The following is a 25,943-nucleotide window of genomic DNA, read 5'->3' as shown; positions in this document are numbered from 1 at the left end:
TCAAATTTGAATTCAAATTCAAACAGGGTCTTCAAATTCTATAAATTCAAAAGACTGATAAAGAAGCCCAAGTCCAAAGGGCAGCTCCACTACCATTTGTTTGTGCTGAGGTCTGAAACCTGCACAGCTTGTTAGATTCCCAGCTGCCAAATAGCAGTGGTTGCCAAGAATGTGTTTATCATTTGTGCTTGGCAAGAAGTTCTTTGTTTTGGCTTTCGGACCTGGTTACAGTTATTCATGGGTCTGTCACCTCCAGGTTGTACTCTACAAGGGGGCTACATGAGAACCATTCAGAAGCTGCAGTTGGCGGCTGCATTCTGCAACTGCTTAGTAAGCAATAGTTACTTGGGGCTATCCATTAGCTCCTGAGTGAAACCAAACATTGGTTTGGACATTAAAAACCCTAAATGGTTTAGGTCCTGGTCACCTCAGAGGCCTCCTTCCTCCCAGTATGATACCACAGTAACTGCTGTCAGCAGACTTCTTCAGTAAGATAGTCTCTTGGTTTAAGCAGGGAAAGTGCTGGGGCATCTGGGGTGCTTGAGAAGTGGTCCTAGATTCTGGAAGACACCTCTTTTCACCATTTGGACCACCAGAGCCCAGTTTTGTTGACTTTCAGGTCACCAGCAAAGACTGTGTACTCCTATACTTTTTCTGTGACTGTTTGGCCACACATGTATGTGAACGACGCTTCGGGTTTGCATATGACAGCCTGTGATGAGGTGTATAGGCCCCACACGGATGAGGAAGGGGCCAGAGAAGCCCTTGTGAAAGGGGTAGTCTCACCCCTCTGGCTCTGTCCATCATCCATGACAGGGAGGAAGCTGCAGCCAGCAGGGAGGGGAGGAGGAGGATTGCCCTAAGCAGCAGACTGCTGGAGTGACTTCTGAAGTTGTGGAGGGAACTCCTAGGCAGGAAGCCTTCACCCCAGCCAGAGTACAACGAACTCCCAGGGTAAGGGAGACAGGCTAAGCTGATCTCAGAGACCCGGCCAGAGCAATTTCACCAAACTCATTGCATGGGTCTGGATCATTGGCAGTAGGGTGACCAGACAGCAAATGTGAAAAATCAGGACAGGGGATTTGGGTGGAGGGGAAGGGTAATAGGAGCCTATATAAGAGAGAGAGACCCAAAAATCGGGACTGTCCCTATAAAATCGGGACATCTGGTCACCCTAATTGGCAGCATTATCGATGTGCCACTCCCCTTTGCAAGGAACACAAGAAGGGAGTACAGTAACTTCTCACTTAAAGTCATCCCACTTAACATTGTTTCGTTGTTACATTGCTGATCAATTAGGGAACATGCTCATTTAAAGTTGTGCAATGCTCCCTTATAATGTCGTTTGGCAGCTGCCTGCTTTGTCCACTGCTCGCAGAAAGAGCAGCCTCTTGCAGCTAACTGGTGGGGGCTTAGAACCAGGGTGGACCAGCAGCCCCCCATCAGCTCCCCATTCCCCTAAGTTTCCTCTGCGGCAGCTACTCAACAGGCTATCAATTGCCGGCAGTTCAGTTGTCCCTCCCCCCACTGCCATGTGCTGCTCCTGCCCTCTGCCTTGGAGCTGCTCTCCAGAGCCTCCTGCTTGCTGTGTGGGGGGGAGGGGGAAAAGTGGGGGGCTAATGTTAGGGTGTCCCCCTCCCCCCTGCTCCTGCACCCTGCTTACCCTATCTTCCATAGAGCAGGGGGGACAAAAGACAGGGCTCAGGACGGAGGGAGCTTCCTGGCAGCAGCTGCCCTCTCAGCTTGCTGATTAACTTAACAAGGCAGTCTACTTAAGAGTGGGGTCAGCTTACTTAACGGGGAAATGCACATCTTTCTCTCACACACGGTGTGTCTCTCTGTCTCCCCTCCCTCCATTCGTGCTGCCTTGAGGAGTGTGAGGCTACATTAACCATAATGCGTTAACCCTGGAGGTGGTCAGCCAATTGCTAGTTCATCATTTAGCAGTAAGGCATTCCCTGGGAAATATCCCACCCTCTGACTCCACCACCTCAACCAAGCTTCACAATCATTGTCACGGTGTAGCAGTATTAAATTGTTTGTTTAAATCTGTGTGTGTGTGTGTGTGTGTGTGTGTGTGTGTGTGGTCTTTTGTCTGGTGAAAAAAATTTCCCTGGAACCTAACCCCCCCATTTACATTAATTCTTGTGGGGAAACTGGAGTCACTTAACATCATGTCCCTTAAAGTCGCATTTTTCAGGAACATAACTACAACGTTAAGTGAGGAGTTGCCGTATCACTGAATGTGTGGGGGGGGGTTGTGGCTTTATTTTGATCCCCCAGCCAGAGAGACTAAAGGAGGCCCACAAAGGGCAGAACCCCCAGGCAAATAGTGGGTAAATGGGGCCTTAGTACTGACCACCTAGTATAGCTCACTGGCTGTGGTCAGGTTCCTCCACCCACCTGAGGGAGGAACCCCTAAGGACTCTGTTACACAGCCTCTCAACTTATCCCAAGAATACATAAAGCATGGGCAATAGTGCAAGATTTTCTACATAGCTTTGCCAATGTGCTCCAACCCTGAGCTGGACTGACCATTCCCAGTGACGAAAGTAATGCAATCCACCGGCCAAATACTTGGTTCTGGTCTGGTGGCACAGAGTCATGAGCTTAACTAGTCCTGTGCTTTGCGGAATTGTCAGGTGGCATAAAGATGCCGTAGCAGAGCCCTTCATTCAGGGAGTGAGGGTAGGAGAAAAGGAATACTAGTGGGATATCTCTAGCTAGCTGCTGTAGTGGTCCTGAGGTGGCCTGGGACAGATCTGCCCCAGGATTCAGGGGCTCACAAAGGTGATTTTGTGAACCTTTATCCTGCCCAGCTCTTGCAATCAGAGAGCAGCTCAGCTGGCCATTGGGGATCAGGAGCTGCACATCCATTCTGTCCAGAGCTGCCTCTGCTGAGACTCTCAGCTGGGGTGGATTTTCTGTCATGGACAGCTGACCACGAGGAACTGGACTGAGGTCACCAAACGCATTATGCTTAGACACACAATAGCCTTTCTCGTGGTAAAATCTTTAAGTCACTACCAGAGTATGTTATGATGGAGGCATTTTTCCCCCCTGAATTTTGTAACCAGATGTTCACTGTTTTGTTCAATCTTTTCTTTCAGGCTACTTCATCCCCCTTCATGTTTTCATTACATGTGATAGGCTACTTTTTGCATAGAAAATATGAAAGTTTGCATTTTGAATCTGAATGTTGAAGCTGCCTATCATTCAGAATGGACCCATGCTTGCTTTTCATTGGATAAAAGGAGAAAATCCACAAAATGTGGTGCACTTTTGGGTGAAATGGGCTCAAAATAAGGGTCACATCCTGGCCCCAGTTAAATTAATGGTAAAACTCCCACTGACTTCATGGTGGGCAGTATTTCACCCTGAGTTTGAAACAAAATGTGAAAAAAGTCAAATTTTTGTTGCAAATATTTTGAAGTTCTGTATTAAGTTACTATTTACCTGGGCTAGATTCTTTGCAGTGATCTAGAAGTGAAAGTCTCTATATTGTATTACCATTCCCTTGAGCTATCATTTCTTGTTTTCTGTAGTTCCCTAAAATGAATAACTTTTCCATACGTGAAGCCAAGGAGGAAGAATAATCCCTTTGTTACAGCCAGTTACACTACCTGATCCTGCTGCATGAAGAAGGAAGAACCAAAAGATCGAAGTACCAATGCCAAAGGGTAGCTAAGTTCATGTCAGCTGCAGCAGTGCAAGTAGACTAAGTTATATTGGCCAGCTCTGAGATCATTAGTTGGGCGAAACTCCCTTTAGGGATTTTGTCTCTAAGAAGGAGTTGAGGACTAGACCCATTATTAGGGGCTTGTTTCGGTATTGTATAAGAATGTTCAGCTCCAATTGGCTTTTTCGTGGATATATCTGAGGGCATATTTGGAATCTTTCTGGTACAAGTCAAAAACATAGCAGTTAGTAGCTTTGTGAATCAATAAGAGAGAATAACTAAGAGAGGGAGTGCAAATCCAAAGGTTCCTAACTCCTTAGGCATGTCCACACCACAGCCCTAAGTTGACCTGTGTTAGGTCAACTTCCAGCCACCGCAGTAATTACTGATGTCCACACTACCCACCTTCTGTCGGTGGTGCTCATCCTTACCAGGAGTGCTTCCATCAACTGAAGAGGGGCAGTGGGGGTGTGTGCGTGCGGGAGGGGGGGCTGAAAGCCAGGGCTTGAGCTCTGGGCAGCTCCCCACTGTGAGCCCAGCTGCCCTCTCCTCTCCCCCGCCCTCCCTCAGCTTTCGCCTCCCCACTCCAGCCTGGGCTTTGCAACTCCCCGCTCCCAACCCAGAGAGTGAGAGTGTGTGTGGCGGGGAGACAGCTGCTTGAGTTTCTAGGCTCCCTGAATGAAGAATAGGGAGCCTACAGGCAACAGCCAGCTGGGAGTGGGGAGTAAGGGGCAGTTGAGCTCTAGCTGCCTGGCTTTCTTGCCAATTTCATGGTTCCAGCATAGAGCCCTGAAATTGACAAGACAGCCAACAGCCAATGTAAGTAAGGCAGCGTCCACACAGACACTGATGCCCTAACTAACATAAGCATATGCCTCTTGTGGAGGTGAAGTTATTATGTTGATGTAGGAGGGCACTTACATTGGCAGGGCAAGGCTGTAGTGTGTACACTGACATAATTGTGTAGTGTAGACCAGGTCCCTTGTAAAGGGCTCTCCTGCAAAAATGACAGATCTGGAATAAAGGCTAATTTGAGTCTTAAAAGAAAATCATGTTTAACAGACATTATCACATGGACTCCTTGGTGGGGAGTGAGTATGAAACTACCAGTTCTGTTATCATTGTAAAGTTGTTTCAGATGTGTTTTAAATATTTACTACAAAATCCTGAGTTTTGTAAACATTTTTTCCTGTTTGTGTTTAATAATTTAAGTAATTTGTTCTTGAAGAGAATAGTAAACATTAAAACAGTCAATTTTTAAAAATCTCATATTTTTGCTCCAAAATAGTATTACAGAATTGTCATCTTTGTGTACATTTGTTACTAAGTGATATAAAAATATTTATAAATAACCATCTTAGAAGGCCATCTCATTTACAGCTAGATGTTTAATATTTAAAGTTCCGATAAAACTGCTTATTAGAGGAAAATTAGGCATTTAAGACCCCAGAGAATACCTTTTTATGAGCTTGTGGTATGCTGTTAATGTGTTCAGTGCTTGAGTAGCGGGTCCGGGTCTCGTGAATTGTAGGATTTTTTCATGTTGGTTATACCCAGAGGAAGCAGTACGTTTTCTTCTTGTGTGGTCATTAACACATTTCTGCTATAATCAAATAGATAGGAGCACAGCAGGAGAATGTCCTCACTAGCATTATAACTTAACAGAGAAATTGGGGAGCACTGGCTCAATGTGATTGATCTTGTTTTAATAAAGAGCCAGTCTCCTCTCCATAGGTCACCTTTTATTAGCCCTGATCCTGCAAACACTTACCCACTTGTGTATACTGTAGTCCCTTGGGGGTCAGTTGGCCTGATTCTTAGAGATGCTGAACCCTTGCAGCTCCCATTGACTATTATGAGAGCTGTAGGTGCACAATATCTCTCAAAATCTTGTGTGTAAAATTACTCATCTGTATACATTTGCAGAATCAGAGCCTATGTCTGCATTTAAAACTGACAGTTTAGACATGCCAGTTTCCACCCGTCATGTCACTGTGATGTCCATCTGCACAGCTCCTGGCTGAAGTATCATTTACCCAAGGCCACCATAATTTTTAACCTGTTCGTTTCGTATTTTATAAGCTTGTTGTCCCTTTGTATTTCTTTAACATATAATCTTGGTGTGTGCAGTTATCAGTATAGTTTTTAGAGAAGGATGGATTAAGTTTGACTTGAATCATTTACCATTAATTCAGACAGAAATAATTTTGAATCAGATACTTTACTTACTAAAAGATTTCTGAGGTTACAAAAGCTTGCCCACCATGGCAAATAGGGGTAAGAATGTTTACCTTGAACTTGCATGCTGCTTTAAGAAAAGTAAACTGATACCGATATTATTATTATTTTATTTATTTGTAGTACAGTTGTGCCCAGGAAGCCCCAATCATGGATCAGGGCTTATTGTGCTAGGTACTGTACAAACAGAAAGAGATGATCCACACCAAGCACTTAGGGTATGTCTGCACTAAAATCCAGACTGATTCCTAGCTTGTGGGGACACACTTCTGCGAGCTCTCATATGAGCTAACAAGCTAAAAATAGTAGTGTAGCCATGGTAGCTATATGACTGCCTGGTGTAGAGAACTGGCTGTGGTCAGGTTCCCTCCCTGAGAAAGGAATCACCAAGGACTCTGTTATAGGCAGTCTCTTTCCAGGGGAAACAGCTAAGATATGCAAATACCCTGTGTCACAGCAAAGGAAGACCAAAAAGCTGTGCCTCACTGCTCACATGGGCCCTGGCAGATCACTCTCAGGAGTGCAGATCAACACAAGAAACAATGACTTTGCTATTGCCCTAACTTTCTGCTGTTTGTTTTTAAAATAGGGATGCAGAACTGTTCCTGCTGGACACAAGGAAGACTCAAGCTTTTAATGTGGGCTGGCTTGTATTTGATATCACTGTGACCAGCAACCATTGGGTGATTAATCCACAGAACAATTTAGGCTTGCAACTCTGTGTTGAAACTGGGGATGGTAAGTTACAGTTTATACCTCATTTTATATGCTTGGGGTGTGGCCTGCGAGCCCGCTGTGTGCAGGACCAATTTGAACTGCAATGGATAAAAGTTGTACTTGCTGCTGGTTGACAGGATGAGACTGCTAGCTTACCCTGTCACCTCCACAACAATATGTTCTCAGTGTAATAGAATATGGTGATTTTACAAACTGGAGTGAATCTGATTACACGTAATGAACACTTAGGTAAGATTTATTGTATGGGACTGCCACTGATGATTACCTATAAGATGACAGGGACAAGACGGGTGAGGTAATATCTTTCATTGGAACAATTTCTGCTGGTGAAAGAGACAAACTTTTTGAGCTATACAGAGCTCTTCTTCAGGTCTGCAACACTGAGAATACCCATAAGTTATACATTCATAGAGTTTAGACAGGCCCTTCTTTTAAAAAAAAAAAAAAAAGAAGAAGAAGAAGAAAAAAGTCTTGCCCTAGGTAGTTATGGCTTCATTTTTCATCCAAGAGAAATTATCATAACAGTCCTCTGTTGAAAACTATGACTTTTGTGGGCCCAAAGCTCCTACCCATGCTACCTCCAGAGCCCTGGCCTTCATTGAACTGCCCGGAGTCCTCTCCACTAGAACCACCACTGAGCTGCTGCCTCTAGAGAACGATATGGAGGAAGAAAGAACTAGGTCTGACATTTTTTCTTTCCTATGAGATTCAAAAATGTTTTCCCATCTTGAATTGGGACAAAAAGTTGAAATCTTAAAAAGTTTCACAAACTGTTAAATCAAAAAGGTTTTCAGATTGGGTCAATTGATACATTTCAACCTTTTAAAAACATTACCTTTTAAAAAACATAGATAACTAGGGTATGTCTTCACTACCCGCCGGTTTGACCGGCAGCGATCGATCCAGCAGGGATCGATTTATCGTGTCTAGTCTAGATGTGATAAATTGATCCCTGAGCACTCTCCCATCGACTCCTGCACTCCAGCGCCGTGAGAGGCGTAGGCAGAGTCAACAGGGGAGCGTCAACAGTCGACTCACCGTGGTGAAGACACCATGGTAAGTCAATCTAAGTACGTCGACTTCAGCTACGTTATTCACGTAGCTGAAGTTGCATAACTTAGATCGATTTCCCCGCCCCCAGTGTAGACCAGGGCTAAGATGTCAAAACATTTGGTTTTGAAACCAAAATATGAAACTTTTATTTTGAAAATATATGTTTTGAATGGGGAGATTAGTTGAAACCTACCTTGTCCTGCAAAATTCCTGATCAGTCGTAAAGTGAATACTTGAACCCTATGCAGTAACCTGGGATAAAATTCATACCACTTTCCCTCACCTAGCTTTAGGGCAAGGAATGGGGAAGGGAATAACCCCAGTCCCCTGCTGAAAAAAAATCTGCCATCTTACTAAAATAGCAGCTTGTCTCTGCTCAACCAGACATTCACACCCCTGGTTATACTGGTCATTTAAAAGTGTGTCTTTTAAACACAGCTGCATAGTTTATGCGTAAATGCAAGTTTAGTTACAAAGAATATTCTAGAGAATTTAGCCTCTACATACGCATCATTAAAAACCAATTAAAAGTGAAATACTAGTAAACTGAGTTATTATATGATCTCTGAAACGGTTTAACTAGCCCATACTCCACAAAAAGTCTTCCAAATTAAACTCTTGACCTGTCAGTTTAGTATTTGTGTCGGAGGTCAGGTGATCTATGGTGTCAGTTAATCTGAACATTAGCTGACATGACGTTAATAAGGACCAGAAGAAATTCTGGGGTCAGGACTGATATTTTTCTTTTTTCCTCTGCCTAGGCAGCACTTTCTCATTGTTAATGATCTGGGTTCAGAAATTGCATTTCTCATTCATCAGTCTGTGAACATTCCCAGCTTTAGAAAATCTCCCCAACTCCTCTGATAGGTCCCCACCCAGGCCCTTGTCTTATGAAGATATTGCCCATTTTTATTCACAGATCTAAGAACTCCTTTTTGCTGAAGTTACTGTGGGGACAGATGTTTTCAATAAGTGAGACAATAATAAATAAATGAGGCTTCAACAGTTTTTCTGTCATTTTTTTAATCTGACACTGCATTTTAGTATATGGTTTTTGGGAGACTGCAAACCTTCCACAAAATAGCTTGCTTGCAGGATCATAAGTTAGCAAATGCTTGCCGATGAACATAGGCACATCGGTGGGAATATCCTTGGTAGTAAGTATGCACCCATTAGTAAGTGTTAGTAGATCAGGCTATTAGGTAACTAACACGCATTGGTGCATTCAAAGGGGGTAAATCATCATCTTAATTTTTCCAGAAAGCTATTGGTTTAAAATTACTGTCTTGCCTTATGGAAAATGCCTGTGAACTCTTAACTGAAAAACTACTTTTTCTTTGCACCAAAATGAGTTATTTTTCAAAAACCATACTGCAGTGCTCAGATAAAGTATCCTTCCACTGTCATATTGTCTACTGACAACTGGTGATTCTCTGCCAAATTCAGCTCTTGGTTACAGAAGTGGACTAAATCCAGAGTAGCTGCATCATTTTCTGACATGCAGCAAAGACAGATGTCAACTCATTCAAGAAATTATATAAAATTAATAGGGCTGTCAAGAAATTTAAAAAATTAATCTTACTATTAATCACACTGTTAAACAATAATAGAATACCATTTATTTAAAATTTTGTGGATATTTTCTATATTTTCAAATATATTGTTTTAAATTACAACACAGAATACAAAGTATACAGTGCTCATTTTATATTTATTTTTGATTACAAGTGTTTGCACTGTAAAAATGATAAACAAAAGAAATAGTATTTTTCAATTCGCCTAATACAATCCCTTTATTGTAAAGTGCAATCCCTTTATCATGAAATTTGAACTTACAAATGTAGAATTATGTACAAAAAAACTGAATCCAAAAATAAAACAATGTAGAATTTTAGAGCCTGCAAGTTCACTCAGTCCTACTTCTTGTTCAGCCAATCACTCAGACAAACAAGTTTGTTCACATTTGCAGGAGATAATACTGCCTGGTTCTTGTTTACAATGTTGCCTGACAGTCAGAACAGGATTTCTCATGGCACTGTTGTAACAGGAATCGCAAGATATTTACGTGACAGATGCACTAAAGATTCATATGTCCCTTCATGATTCCTAACATATGTCCTAACAAGGACAGCTCCCAGACTGCTGCGCTGGGCATCGCAACATGGGGAGTAGATGGCCAGCCCTCTGTGGAGAAAGAGGCGGTTAGGGACTATTTAGAAAAGCTGGACGTGCACAAGTCCATGGGGCCGGACGAGTTGCATCCGAGAGTGCTAAAGGAATTGGCGGATGTGATTGCAGAGCCATTGGCCATTATCTTTGAAAACTCGTGGCGAACGGGGGAAGTCCCAGATGACTGGAAAAAGGCTAATGTAGTGCCCATCTTTAAAAAAGGGAAGAAGGAGGATCCTGGGAACTACAGGCCAGTCAACCTCACCTCAGTCCCTGGAAAAATCATGGAGCAGGTCCTCAAGGAATCAATCCTGAAGCACTTACACGAGAGGAAAGTGATCAGGAACAGTCAGCATGGATTCACCAAGGGAAGGTCATGCCTGACTAATCTAATCGCCTTCTATGATGAGATTACTGATTCTGTGGATGAAGGGAAAGCAGTGGATGTATTGTTTCTTGACTTTAGCAAAGCTTTTGACACGGTCTCCCACAGTATTCTTGTCAGCAAGTTAGGGAAGTATGGGCTGGATGAATGTACTATAAGGTGGGTAGAAAGTTGGCTAGATTGTCGGGCTCAACGGGTAGTGATCAATGGCTCCATGTCTAATTGGCAGCCGGTGTCAAGTGGAGTGCCCCAGGGGTCGGTCCTGGGGCCGGTTTTGTTCAATATCTTCATAAATGATCTGGAGGATGGTGTGGATTGCACTCTTAGCAAATTTGCGGATGATACTAAACTGGGAGGAGTGGTAGATACGTTGGAGGGCAGAGATAGGATACAGAGGGACCTTGACAAATTGGAGGATTGGGCCAAAAGAAACCTGATGAGGTTCAATAAGGATAAGTGCAGGGTCCTGCACTTAGGACGGAAGAGCCCAATGCACAGCTACAGACTAGGGACCGAATGGCTAGGCAGCAGTTCTGCGGAAAAGGACCTAGGGGTTACAGTGGACGAGAAGCTGGATATGAGTCAGCAGTGTGCCCTTGTTGCCAAGAAGGCCAATGGCATTTTGGGGTGTATAAGTAGGGGCATAGCGAGCAGATCGAGGGACGTGATCGTTCCCCTCTATTCGACATTGGTGAGGCCTCATCTGGAGTACTGTGTCCAGTTTTGGGCCCCACACTACAAGAAGGATGTGGAGATATTGGAGAGAGTCCAGCGAAGGGCAACAAAAATGATTAGGGGTCTGGAGCACATGACTTATGAGGAGAGGCTGAGGGAACTGGGATTGTTTAGTCTTCAGAAGAGAAGAATGAGGGGGGATTTGATAGCTGCTTTCAACTACCTGAAAGGTGGTTCCAAAGAGGATGGTTCTAGACTATTCTCAGTGGTAGAAGATGACAGGACAAGGAGTAATGGTCTCAAGTTGCAGTGGGGGAGGTTTAGGTTGGATATTAGGAAAAACTTTTTCACTAGGAGGGTGGTGAAACACTGGAATGCGTTACCTAGGGAGGTGGTGGAATCTCCTTCCTTAGAGGTTTTTAAGGTCAGGCTTGACAAAGCCCTGGCTGGGATGATTTAATTGGGGATTGGTCCTGCTTTGAGCAGGGGGTTGGACTAGATGACCTCCTGAGGTCCCTTCCAACCCTGATATTCTATGATTCTATGATTCAACCACCATGCCAGGGGACATGCATCCATGCTGATGATGGGTTCTGCTCAAGAACCATCCAAAGCAGTGCGGACCGACGCATGTTCATTTTCATTATCTGAGTCAGATAAATCAACCTTCTGCTGGTTGATTTCGTTTTTGGTGGTTCGGGTTCTGTAGTTTCCACATCAGAGTGTCACTCTTTTAAGACTTCTGAAAGTCTTATGCTCCACACCTCATCCCTCTCAGATTTTGGAAGGGACTTCAGATTCTTAAACCTTGGTTTGAGTGCTGTTGCTATCTTTAGAAATCTCACATTGGTACCTTCTTTGTGTTTTGTGAAATCTGCAGTGAAAATGTCCTTAAAATGAACAACATGTACTAGGTCATCATCCGAGACAGCTATAACATGAAATATATGACAGAATGCGGGTAAAACAGAGCAGGGGACATACAACTCTTCTCCAAGGAGTTCACTCTCAAATGTAATTGATACATTTATTTTTTTAACGAGTGTCATCAGCATGGAAGCATGTCTTCTGGAATGGTGGCCGAAGTATGAAGGGGCATATGAATGTTTAGCATATCTGGCACGTAAATAACTTGTAATGTCAGCTACAAAAGTGCCATTCAAATGCCTGTTCTCACTTTCTGGTGATATTGTAAATAAGAAGAGGGCAGCATTATCTCCTGTAAATGCAAACAAGCTAGTTTCTTTTAGCTATTGGCTGAACGAGAAGTAGGACTGAGTGGACTTGTAGGCTCTACAAGCAGGCTTTACATTGTTTTGTTTTTGAGTGCAGTTATGTAACACAGAAATCTACATTTGTAAATTGCACTTTCTCAACAAAGAGATTGCACTACTGTACTTGTATGAGGTGAATTAAAATACTATTTCTTTTGTTTTTCATTTTTAAAGTGCAAATATTTGTAATAAAAATAATATACAATTTGATTTCAATTACAACACACAATACAATATACAGTATGTGAAAATGTAGAAAAACATCCAAAATATTTAATAAATTTCAATTGGTATTCTATTGTATAACAGTGTGATTAAAACTATGATTAATCACAATTATTTTTTTAATTAATCATGTGAGTTAACTGCAATTAATTGACAGCCCTAGAAATTAACAAATACATGATCATTCTCCTTACAAAAATAATATGAAAAATAAAAATAGGTGATTTCCTGCCTGCCTCCCAAAAATTGATATTGCATTATTTCACCAATGTATTTTTAATCTATAAATTACTATTCCTCTTCATCAGCAATTGTTGTAAATTAATATAATCTCAGGCTATCTACCTACAAGGTGGTCTAGACCAGAACACTGAAAAGCAGTATGTGTTCGAATTGTGGCGCTGCCTAAAGTTATTGGTTACTTGACACTTCCCATTATGAGACTCTGTTTTTCGCAAGTTATAAGCAACCGAACTTTAACCATTTGGGCTGAAATTTTCCGTATGAAGTGTATGCTTGAGGCTGCATTTTTATTTTATTTTTTTAATTTCAGCAAAATTGGTTCAGCTCTTTGCTAGAATCAGAAGAGAAGCAGGAACTGACATTGTTTTGCCCATGTTAAAAAATGCTTACAGCCGTAAGGGTATGGAGTGTAAGAACAGGGTTTGAACTCAGGCCCAAGCCTAACCCGCAACCCCCCATCCATCTACACACAAGTCATGCTTGAGACCAGGGCCTGGTCTCAAGATCCCATGGGGTGGAGGGTCTGAGACTGAGTTAAGCTAGGATCCAGGATTCAAGCTCTAATGGGCCTGAGTCTACACTGCAAAGCAATAGACTCATACTCTGGGAGTCCATCAAAAGTGTTCCACAATACCAGGGGTCCGACTTTTTTTGTCTTCTGGACTTTCAAGTTCTGTGGACAGTCAAGTTTTCCCACACAACACCATGAATGAAGGGCTAGAGTGACCACAGTTTGGGAGGGTTCTAGGAAGTCCTGGGATATGAGTGGTAGGTCTCGGATAATAATGCTGGAGTCCCAGGGTTCAACAATTCCTAACCTGGAGTTACGAATGAGTGTAGATGCTCAAGCCCTAGATTAACAAACCCAGGGTCTACTCACCCTGTGGTTACATAGCAGTGTATACATACATTTAATGTTCTTTAAACATAGGTTTTTGGGTATAATCATGGATATAAAACATAGTATTGGATATAAAATAATATTCCTACTGCAGAAGAAATTTTAGCTGCTTTTTTTTCAGGAGCTTCAAGTAAATTCATCTTCTTTTAAAGAGTTAAATATTTAAAAGTTAAATATTCTTGAATACCCTATGGGAGGCATTCAGTAAGAAAATTTGGAAAGAAAGAGGTGAAGCAATTTGTTGGTACTAGCATCAAAATTCAGTTAATAATGAGAGATTGTATAGGTAGAAAGTAATCTTTTAACTTACACATTGGAGAAATTGTATAAGTACAGCTCATCTTTATATAGATATTACTCCTGTCTTGTTCCCAAAATCAGATAACAGGTAATTTTCTGCTTAAGTGCAAGTGCCACAGGCAGTTTGAATTTCTATGCCTGACTTGTCTGATTTTTGTGATGTTTTAGCTAAATGAAGATCTTCATTTTGAAAGGTAGTTCTCCTCTTTCCTCACTTTTTTAACTTTTCAGTTTAGTCATGCCAGAAGAGTACACATCCAGAGTGAGTAAAGATTTTGGTAAAGTTCTAGGAGAGAGTTATGCCGTGCAACTTCTTTAGTTTAGTAATAGGAAAATCATCCTTAGATACTCTTAGAATTTTGGTCTTAAGGTTTTCATTATTTTTATTGAATTGCATTTATTTCTGGAACCTATTATACTATAAACATACCACTGAATGACGTGTTTGTGCACAGATGGAATATGTATTTTTACACTACTCAGTATGTAACAGATTCTGTCCATGAGTCATAGAACCCCCTCTTCCCGCCTCCCATCTATTTTATATATGCACATGGGGCTTGATCCAGGGCCCATTCATCTCCCTGGAAAGCCTTCCATTGACTTCAGTGGGCCTTAGAACAGACCCCTGATCCTGCAGTCCTCAAGAAAAATTCCCTGTAACTTCCACTGGAGCTCTAAGTGAGTGAGGAATGCAGGACTGGGCTGTGCACTGGCAAACACTGAGAGATTTTAGGCCCTGCTTCCTAGTTAAGATCCATTGGTACAGAGCATTGCGTCCATGTGGAGTCCCAGTGAAATAAATGGGATTCTGCTTGGGTGCTAGGGTCCATGCCAGGGGATCCAGATGAAGGATTGGGACCCAAAGTGATAAGCTCTTTGAGGACAAGACTGTATTTATTTGTATTTATTTCTACGGCACCTGCTCAATAGGGCCCCAATCATGATCCAGCCTTCCAGATGCTACTGCAATACAATATTAATTAGTAATTATTTTCTGAATGTCATTTGTAGAGGAATTTTCAGGGAATTAGAAAAATGGATATTTTCCTTGTGCCATCCCCCTTGGTGAAGTCTGAAAAATAATGTTTAAATTAAAAATCAAGAACATTACTATTTTAAAACAATAATGCATTAAGAATAAGAAATGTCTGGTTATTGTAGTTCATTTTTTTCCCCCTTGAAAATGCTGAAAATGTACAAATGTTCACATGGCATTGGAATGTGTTGTTTTCTTTAAGATGTATTTGGTATCACAGGCATCCTTTGGTATGAAATGTAGCCATTTTTCTGTTAATGGGACATATATTGAATAGTAAAAATGAAGAGTTGCATAACACACATGGAAGCTGTCAACATATAATTTACCATTTCCCTGGAGCTGTGGTAAATTAAGGATCATGTTTGGTTTTTTTTTTTTTTTTTTTTTTAAATTCTGTCTTTTTTTAAATGTCTGCATATATCTCCTCGGCATTCTTCATGCTGATTCCATCCTTTTGATGCTGAAAGCCTCTGTGGTGTTTAAAATGAGGTGATCGTTTTCACACTGATACGAGTGGGGTACTAGATGAATTCCAACATATAATTTATGCAGATGCAGAAACAATGTGAAAAACTTCATTTTATGCTTTTCCTGTATATCGAGCATGCACCCAATAGGCCTTTAAAAATGGTGTGAGTGACTCAGCACCTTTTGTTTTCACGCTTAACATTTGTATAATTGGAAATTAGTGACAGTTTGCACATCATTTTTACTACAGGAACATAAGAACCCAGGGGAGATGAAGAAGTATCAGTATTTCTTTTGCTGTCATATTGTTCACTCTGGAGAGAACTCAACATGTTCTCTCCTCAGGACAAAGGAGAAAGAAAATGGATCTCTGTAACATCAAGGACAGAAAATCCACAGAGACAGCAGACTGCAGACACACAGATCTCAGCTCAGCTTCAAGGAGAGCTTTTAGACCCTGCACTTTCCATGCAGCTTTCTATGCCCATGCTGCTCTTGGCTGTTTCTCCTGTTGCTGAGCATTGTGGGGTTAGAATCTTAGAGTGACTTTGAAAGAGTTAAAGCTGCTTCTAGCAGCGTTTATTATTGTGAAGATTCCCCTTGGGATTCTGTCAGGGTTTGAAATGTGCATGCTGTGTGGAGCAGCTGCCCCAAGTCTGCCTCTGTTACCCAGGCTGTTTTCTCAGGGGAGGGGATGTGGATTACTGGGTCCAGGGAAGCCCAACTTGGAGTGGTGTGCTCTCTCTCCTCTCCCCCAGATTTGCGGTAGCTCCTGTCCCATGTGCTGCCCACAGAGTGGGAGATTGGCCACTTGTGCCGTGTGCTGGGTTTGAGGGATGGTTGTGGGGAGCCTGGCCTGCCTCTTGACAGGTTTCAGAGTAACAGCCGTGTTAGTCTGTATTCGCAAAAAGAAAAGGAGGACTTGTGGCACCTTAGAGACTAACCAATTTATTTGAGCATGAGCTTTCGTGAGCTACAGCTCACTTCATCGGATGCATACTGTGGACATCCGATAAAGTGAGCTGTAGCTCACGAAAGCTCATGCTCAAATAAATTGGTTAGTCTCTAAGGTGCCACAAGTCCTCCTTTTCTTTTGGCCTGCCTCTCTCTCTTTCACACCTCCCCCCATTAGCCTCCATTTCTTACCAGCCGGGAGTTGGGGAAGATCCTGCCTCCTATAGTGCCCCAAGGGTGGGAGAATAACTGGGCCACTGGGACCACATGCTGCGTTGGGGCAAGTCAGCTTCAGTGCAGCATCTGGTGGCAGTGGAGGTGATGCTTTCATGGCAGCATGAGCCCGGCCTTTGAAAGTTCAGTGATTTGGGCAGGCTGCCAAAGTTTTCCTGAGGCTGCAAGTCAGAGAGAGTTTTACTTGTATTTTACCTGTACTTTTGTTTGTATTTTTACTTTTGTCTCAGCCAAATTTGAGTGGCATTTCATGGGACAAAGAAAATGCATTTTATAGCGCAAGTGGATCCTCCCACAAACAATTTAGGTGTGAGAGCTTCTCAGAGAAAAATGGTTGCAAGAATGCTTTATAATGGAAAGTCTTAGGCAACCTAAATATATGGGTCCCTACTTGCTCCCCCTATAATTATTATTCTGGTACTGCTTGAAGGCTAGAGTGAGGATCAGGGCCACGTTGTACTGGGTGTCCCTTACTCTTAGAATTCCACCTGACTCCTTGTGTGTCAGTGAGCAACCTTTCCTTTTAAATCCTTTCTTAATTTTTTTTCCTCCATGAGGCCCATCAGTATTAATCCACCAAGTATGGAGCATTTGTATAATGTATTGCCCATCTATTAGCTGTATTTGTAGGTAAACTGAGCCACATGAGTCTGCACATTCAGTGATGCCTCTTCTTGTAGATAAACTAGATTATGAGCTCCTTAAAAGAGGGACCATATGTTACAGAACTGAGTACACATTTGATACTTAAATAGTAGAAACACTAGGCCTGAGTCTGTAGTCACTTATAGTAAAGAGCAAGGTGGTGAGGTAATATCTTTCACTGGACCAACTTCTGTTTGTGAAAGAGACAAGTTTTCAAGCTTAAACAGATAGAGAACATCAAAAGTGATTTCACAGTGATCAGTTGACTTTCACTGGGATAAATATGAGTTCAGAATCAGGCCCACTGCATCACTTAAATAAGTTGCCAGCATGCCAGATGCAAAAATAGGAGTTTGGTTAGTTTTATTTGGAAGACTATTGGCTCTTTTTAACTCTTCCAATAGATGACTGAAGAATCCAATCTCTCCCTATTTTATCCTCTTGCTGAACATACAGTAAGCATGCCAAGAAAGTTGAAAGACTCCCACATACCATTCACAGTTTAAGTGCATTAAATGTAAAGAATAGGTCAAATATTTAAAGGGCCATATTTTTATATGATTACAACATTTTTCTTTTAAATACTATATCATACTGTAGTAGAATATACTGTTCCATGGATCCTCAGATGTTCATAAATTATCCAGGGAGCTTGCCTTAAAGTGCTTTTCAAATACCACTTTCAACATGTATAGATAAATGACAAAAAAAATGTAAAATTAATTTTGCTGGTCTCACTTAAGGCAGCAACAGGAAGATTGCCAGAAATTAAAGCTAAAACTTCAGCTTTGACTTTGGCCTAGGCATGGTAGGACTTAAGTGGCCTGACTTTGTTGGGCCAAAGCAGTGCAACACAGATTCTATATGATCACACATTGTTCTTGAGTGGGGTTTGTGTGAGTGTAGTTAACTGCAATGAAGGGGAAAATATTAAGGCAAAGTTTTATTTGTGCTGTTTAGCTTCATTGGCCCAACACTGCACAGATTCTTTTCTGCTTGAAGTCAATGAGACTGCTCTGGCATAACGATCCTCACAAGCAGATCTCTCCATCCTCACTAAATTTTTCAGTTTAAGCTAAAAGTATATCCAAATACTCCAAGAATTGCTACTATCCTCCCAAGCTGTGGTTAATTTGTAAAATGTGTTTTGTTGCTTATTTGAACACTGTTGAAGGTAAATAAGTACTTTCTGTTTAAAGACAAAATGAGTGCCTTGCTGCAAGTGGATGACTCAGGACATAATAATGGACTTTGTAATTTTGCTGGCTGCTCACTGGCCACCTGCTCACTGCTCTCATAAAATATCAGGGTTGGAAGGGACCTCAGGAGGTCATCTAGTCCAACCCCTTGCTCAAAGCAGGACCAATCCCCAATTTTTGCCCCAGATCCCTAAATGGCCCCTTCAAGGGCTGAACTCACAAACCTGGGTTTAGCAGGCCAATGCTCAAACCACTGAGCTAACCCTCTCATTGTGCCCCCTCCACCAGCCACCCTGTTGGCCACTTCTCTCTGCTGCCTGCTCATCACGCCTCTCTGCCGCCGCCCTGCTGGCCGATCATTCACCAGCTGACTGTCAGTCACTTTCTGCCTCTCTGCTGTGACCTCTGCACATCAGTCTCTCAGTGATTTTAGCTCTTAGCAGGCAGGGCAGAAACACAGTCCTACCACAACTGGTTTCAGCTCTAAATGAGCAATTAAAATAACAAAAGAGGCTCCTAATGAAGTCTATTTAGCTCTATTCTTTGAACAGTGGGGAAGAACAGAGGACCCCTTGTGGGGGTGGGGAGGCAGGGGTTGTGCAATCTCCTGACCAAGACTCCTATCCCCATCCCTCTTATTTTCACAGGGCTCTGACATTGGAGCCCCTGCTTAATGAAGTTCTTTCAACTGAGGGTGCCCCCCCTCATTTTGGACAGGTTAAGAGCAGTCCGGCTTTCCTGTATTCCTACAATAATTACAACATTGGTAACCATATTTCACTACCCCTGCATTCAGCACTAAGATCATTTGTACCCAACACCAGACAAAGTTGATCATTTGACACAGCTGTAAATGATTATGTAAACAGAGCCGGAGCAAACTGTATTTACATAAACACACCCATAGTCTTTTCCCCTTCCAACTAGCTATCAGGGAAGCATTCATTCAGACCCTGCTTACATCTGGACAACTATCACCTTGGACATATGGATTTTAGACACAGTAATGGAAGGTTATTCCATCCAATTCAAATCCTTTCTGCCATGTAGCCCCCCACTGTCCTCCCTTTTCATGAGAGATTAAAAGCAGAAGTACAAGCTGTACTGCATGCAGGGGCTGTAGAAGAAGTACCTTTAATTTACAGAAACAAGGGTTTCTACTTTCTAATCCTGAAGAAAAATTGAGGTTTCAGACCAATTATGGATCTCGGGCCTCTAAACAAATATCTCAGGAAGTTTTAATTCAGAATGCTATCTCTGGCTCTGATTATTCCCTCCCTGTCAACCCTGGATTGGTTTGCTGCTCTTGACCTCAAAGATGCATATTTCCACATCCCCCTAAGACCATCTCACCACAACGATCTACATTTTGTCCTTTGGTTTGGATCATTTCCAATACAGAGTCTTACCCTTTGGCCTCTCCACTGTACACAGGGATTTTATCAAATGGCTGACTCCAGGAGCAGCACATTTAAAAAGACAAGGGATCTTTGTTACCCCTTACTTAGAGGGTTGGGTGCTCAAGGCCCCGTATGTAAAGGATTTAAACAAAGCCATTCAAGTCACTTTTTCTCTGTTTGAAACCATAGGTCTTCTCATAAACAAAGAGAAATCCTTTGACTACATCACAAAAGCTTTCCTTCATTGGGGGAATCCTCGATTCCATAAGGGAGACAGTTTTGGAACTAAAGACCACTATATAGAAACTGCTGCTACCACCCTCTCAGAGGATAATGTATTTCCTGGAGTTAATGGGCTTCATGGTATCCACAAGTATATGTCCTCATATACCGGACTCAGAATGAGGCCACTTCAGCACTGGCTATTAAAGAACTTCAAACCCACTATGGACAATATGTTCAAAAAACTCACCATTCTGAGAAAGGTGGTCTTTCTAATATGGAGACTGAAACCACAAAATGTCCTCAAGGGAGCATCATTAAATCCACTTCCTCCTTTGCAAATGGTCACCACAGATGAGTCCAGAATAGGCTGGGGTGCACACCTCCTCAACCTTTACATTTGAGGTCTTTGGAATGATAAGGAATCCTTACTACACATAAACATGTTAGAACTGAAGGTCATTCAGTGGGTTCTCAAGGCATTTCTTCTGGAGATTCAGGATGTTGTAATCCAGGGGACAAAACTTTGGGACTGGAATATCCTATACAACATTTCCCCAATTGCCTTATGTGTTGCAGGACAGCACAGTGAGCTTGCAGATCATCTGAGCAGAGATTCCTCGCAGATGCATACATGGTCTCTAAAGGACTCAATGATTCAGAACATTTTCAGCCTTTGGGGAATTCACAACCTAGATCTATTCACTGAAAGATTCATTACAAAATGTGCTTGTTTTTCCTTGAGACTGGGCTCAGACGAACAGTCATTGAGGAACACGTTCCTCTTAGACTGGGGAATGTGGCTGATGTAAATGCATTTCTCCTAACCCTCAAAGAAAATAAGATTCACCAGGGTGGTTCTAGTTGCCCCAGCATGACCAAGACAACAGTGGTATAATGAGTTACTCCATCTGTTCAGGGGAAAATACAAGATTTGGAAAAATCATAGACTCATAGATTATCAGGGTTGGAAGGGACCTCAGGAAGTCATCTAGTCCAACCCCCTGCTCAAAGCAGGACCAATCCCCAACTATATCATCCCAGCCAAGGCTTTGTCAAGCCTGACCTTAAAAACCTCGAAGGAAGGAGATTCCACCACCTCCCTAGGTAACACATGCCAGTGCTTCACCACCCTCCTAGTGAAAAAGTTTTTCCTAATATCCAACCTAATATCCAACCTATCCAATATCAACTGAAACTTGAGACCATCACTCATTGTTCTGTCATCTGCTACCACGGAGAACAGTCTAGATCCATCCTCTTTGGAACCCCCTTTCAGGTAGTTGAAAGCAGCTATCAAATCCCCCCTCATTCTTCTCTTCCGCAGACTAAACAATCCCACTTCCCTCAGCCTCTCCTCATAAGTCATGTGTTCCAGTCCCCTAATCCTTTTTGTTGCCCTCTGCTGGATTCTTTTTCCAATTTTTCCACATCCTTCTTGTAGTGTGGGGCCCAAAACTGGACACAGTACTCCAGATGAGGCCTCACCAATGTCGAATAGAGGGGAACGATCACGTCCCCTGATCTGTTGGCAGTACCCCCACTTATACAGCCCAAAATGCCGTTAGCCTTCTTGGCAACAAGGGCACACTGTTGGCTCATATCCAGCTTCTTGTCCACTGTAACCCCTAGGTCCTTTTCTACAGAACTGCTGCCTAGCCATTCGGTCCCTAGTCTGTAGCAGTGCACAGGATTCTTCCGTCTTAAGTGCAGGACTCTGCACTTGTCCTTGTTGAACCTCATCAGATTTCTTTTGGCCCAATCCTCTAATTTGCCTAGGGCCCTCTATATCCTATCCCTACCCTCCAGCGTATCTGCCACTCCTCAGTTTAGTGTCATCTTCAAACTTGCTGAGGGTGCAGTCCACGCCATCCTCCCAGATCATTAATGAAGATATTGAACAAAACCGGCCCCAGGACCGACCCTTGGAGCACTCCACTTGATATCGGCTGCCAACTAGACATAGAGCCATTGATCACTACCCGTTGAGCTCTACAATCTAGCCAACTTTCTATCCTCCTTATAGTTCATTCATCCAGCCCATATTTCTTTAACTTGCTGGCAAGAATACTGTGGGAGACCGTGTCAAAAGCTTTGCTAAAGTCAAGGAACACTGCTTTCCCCTCATCCACAGAGCCAGTTATCTCGTCATAGAAGGCAGTTAGGTTAGTCAGGCATGACTTTCCCTTGGTGAATCCATGCTGACTGTTCCTTATCACTTTCCTCTCCTCTAAGTGCTTCAGAATTGATTCCTTGAGGACCTGCTCCATGATTTTTTCAGGGACTGAGGTGAGGCTGACTGGCCTGTAGTTCCCAGAATCCTCCTCCTTCCCTTTTTTAAAGATGGGGCACTACATTAGCCTTTTTCCAGTCGTCCAGGACCTCCCCCGATCGCCATAAGTTTTCATGCTCCAGTGAAGTGCAGTGAATTCTTATTAATGCTCAAAAACCATCTACCAAAACAGCTACAATTTCAAATGGAAGAGATATGTTATCTGGGCAACTAATAGGAGTATTGATCCAGTTTCTGTCTCTGTGCAACTGGTTTTGTAATACTTGATACACTTAAGGACAATGAGCTTGTCTCTCTCTCCTCCATTAAAGTCCACTTAGCGGAAACAGCAGCATTCCATACTTACACTGATGGTAAATCCATAATGCACAAATAATCTGGCAAAAAAAGCCTTTTAAAAGATTTATTGAATCTGTAGCCCCCAATTTGGGATCCTGTCCCTCCGTGGAATTTAAACTTTGTTTTAATATGACTGCTGTGTCTGCTGTTTGCACCACTAGTGAGCTGTTCTTTGTTTCATCCCTCTGTGAAGACAGTCTTTATAATAGCAGTCATTTCTGCCAGCAGTATCCACGAGCTCCAGCTGGACCCCCCTGATACAGCCTTTCATAAAAAATAAGGTGGTTCTTAGATCAAACCATAACTTCCTTCCAAAGGTGGTTTCAGAATTTCATATAAATCAAAGTATAAATTTACCTATTTTTCCCCCAAAACTATTACAAGTAAAGGAGAATCTAGATTATGTTCCTTAGATGCGAAGAGAGAGCTCTCATCCTACTAGGACAGAACTAAGAGCTTTAGGTCTTTTCCCAAATTATTTATTTCATATGCTGGCTCTTCAAGGGGTCAGGCCATTTCAGCACAATCCCTCTGTAGCTGGGTCAGGCTGTGTATTGAAGAGTGTTACCGAGCAGCTTCACTCTCTCCTCCTGCTCCTCTTGAGCACATTCCACTAGAGCAGTTGTGACATCTGTAGCATTCACTAAGCATATTCCCCTTATTGATACATGGAAGGCTGCCTGCTACATGGAACTCCATGCATACTTTTACAAGACATTATGCACTGGCTAGGACATCCAGGTGTGATGCACAGTTCGGCAGGGCAGTACTTCAGTCATTGTTTAGGTAGGACTATGCTCCCTCCTTCCAGTTTATGGTACTGCTTGCCAAACCAACCCAAGAATGGGAATATGCAGAGGATTATCGAAGAAGAAATGAACGTTACTTACATGTAACAGGAGTTCTTCGGGATGGACTCTGCATATTCACTTTCCCCATCCACCTTCCCTCCTCTTGCAGAGTCCTAATTTAGGGTTAGTTCATATTCGACTTTAGTGATTGGAAGTAACTGAGGTGGCAATGGGTGCCATGCCCCTTCTATGACCAAGCCAACAGCAGGGGAGGGAAGGGCGGCACTACAGATAGAAGATTCCACCATCCCAGATGCTCTTGGTCAATGCATCCCAAAGAATGTGAATGTTCAAAGTCCATCCTGAAGAACACTGGTTACAAGTAAGTAACCATCAGTTATCTTCATTGGGTTGTGAAGTGCATGCTGGCATATTTAGGATAGAGAAGGTTATGGGGGCTCTCTGGATCCTCATCTTGAAACGTAATTCCTGAATGATCTGCATATTTTTTTCAAGAGTAGGGATTGGTCCTTGTTGCTCAGTGAGCTGAGTGCCGGTTGATCACCAGCTTGCTGCCCTCCACTTCAATGCTGATGGTATTTTTGTGATTCTGTATGTACATACAGTACTGGAGATATGTGCTTTGAAATCTTTCAGGATTAAAGGTGAGAGATAAATGTAACTGTGATCTAATTATTAATAGAAGAGTTAATTGACGCCTGTGAAGGGTCAGAGAAATCGGCTCAAGGGATCTGGACTGATGCACTTTGCCATTTGATATGACTCTGAAAGGGATGATGCAGCCTGAGTGATGCAACAGTTTTTGGAATATATCACACTAATAGCATATCAAGGAGAATTGTGTCTCAATAGGACCTGAACCTGCAGTTCTCTTACTGAAGTCAAAAGGGGGTTTGCTGGCACGTGGAGTAAAAGCCAAAGGTTTTGGCTGCAAAGAATTGGCACAATAGAACAGCTTTCAAAATTTTGCTAAGTGAATCTGTGTATCTCTCTCAACCTCATCCATTTAGATATATTAAGTTTTGAGTGATAACTGTCCCTGTCACTAGCCGTTCAAGACCTTTTGATAAACTAATGTTGGCAGACCTTGTTAAGCATTAACGTATCCATTTCCCTTGCCACAGTGTAGAACATCTCCTGAAATCGGCACTACAGATGAAGGTTTAGTCTCGGAGCAGTGACTAACAAGCAAGCCTTGGCACATTGGATGAGGTAGAGTAGGGACAGGGAGCTTGAGGCAGTTCAGAGGCATGGGGTTTGAGGGATCCCCAGGTTTATGGAGAGGCAAACTTCTATATTCTTTGGTCTAAGGGGGATTCCTGTTCCTCCCAGGGAGCAGTCTTGTGGATGCTCTGCAAATGCAAATTCTTAGATTTTTTTCTGTGGTCTGCACAGAAGTAACCTACAGGAGACAGTACATAGTTTGATGTGTATTTTGTGTAATTACCCTAATCTAGCTAATGTAAAATGTAGCTAGTACTACTTGTGAAAAGTGTATATTTATAAGGAATCATCTTCTGAAAGATGCAATTAAATCTAAAGCATATAATAAACCAAGGTAGGTAATGGGACTCAGTGTTTAGAAGTAAAACGTCAGATGGACTTTTACCGTTGACTTGAGGTCTGGTAGAATTGTGTCCTTATCCACAGTAGGGTTGGGGGAAAAAACCTCTTTTCCTAAAAAAAACTTAGTTTGGCTACTCAAAAGATCAAATAAACAGAAGGTATAGAGCCGCATAAACTGCTTCTGTGTCTAAAAAGACTGTGGGTTATGGGCTTCGATTTTTTTTTTCATGGTTTGTATCTCTATACCTTGAGTAAGTAAGTAAACCTTAGCTTGTGGAATCTTAATAGTCATCTCACTGCTGAAGTCTAAAGGAAACCAAGAGGAAACTTAATAATATTAAAAGTTATTTTAAAGGGAGTTCACATGGGTTTGAAGGGTATTTTGCTTCTCACACAATATCTACCTTTGTAAATTCAGTGAACCTAGATTTAAATTTAGAGAACTTACACACATCTTTTACAGTCCTCAGTACATAAATCTAATAGGATTCCTAAAATGTCTGCCAGTAAGGTATTAATCTTTTACAGATAAAATTAAAATTCTGAAAGTCACTGGAACAAAAAGAATTCCCTCTAGAAAAGTAAAGGAAACTTGGAACTTTGTGGTAAGTGGCTGGTCGGTCCATGTTGTAATGAATAGAGAATAGTCTGTACAGTGTTTCATATCTGACCTGCTACAAGACTTGAACATTCAGAAATTAATTTTAATGTGTTATTTCATAGTCATTTAAATAGATGAAGAGAAGAATTAGATAAACACAGAACTAAAAAGCCATTTAAAAATGAAATCAGTAGCTTCTACAAATAATTTTTTCCCTTCTAGTCAAAAAAGCAATTATCAAAATGGTTCAGAATATGTTGCCAGTTACTCTGCTCCAAAACTGCTAAC

At 42.1% G+C, this 25,943-nt stretch overlaps 1 protein-coding gene across 1 annotated transcript in view; it reads left to right on the top strand.

Moving 5' to 3' along the window:
* BMP5 (bone morphogenetic protein 5) overlaps positions 1–25,943 on the top strand; it is a 74,723-nt gene that overhangs the window by 29,276 nt on the left and 19,504 nt on the right. The window contains exon 3 of the mRNA XM_074947846.1: positions 6,507–6,655. Coding sequence (XP_074803947.1) covers positions 6,507–6,655 — 149 coding nt within the window. The remainder of the gene's footprint in view (positions 1–6,506; positions 6,656–25,943) is intronic.

The sequence above is a fragment of the Natator depressus genome, chromosome 3, assembly GCF_965152275.1.
Source record: "Natator depressus isolate rNatDep1 chromosome 3, rNatDep2.hap1, whole genome shotgun sequence".
NCBI classification, from domain to species: Eukaryota; Metazoa; Chordata; order Testudines; family Cheloniidae; genus Natator; species Natator depressus.
This window is presented reverse-complemented; position numbering and strand designations above follow the sequence as displayed.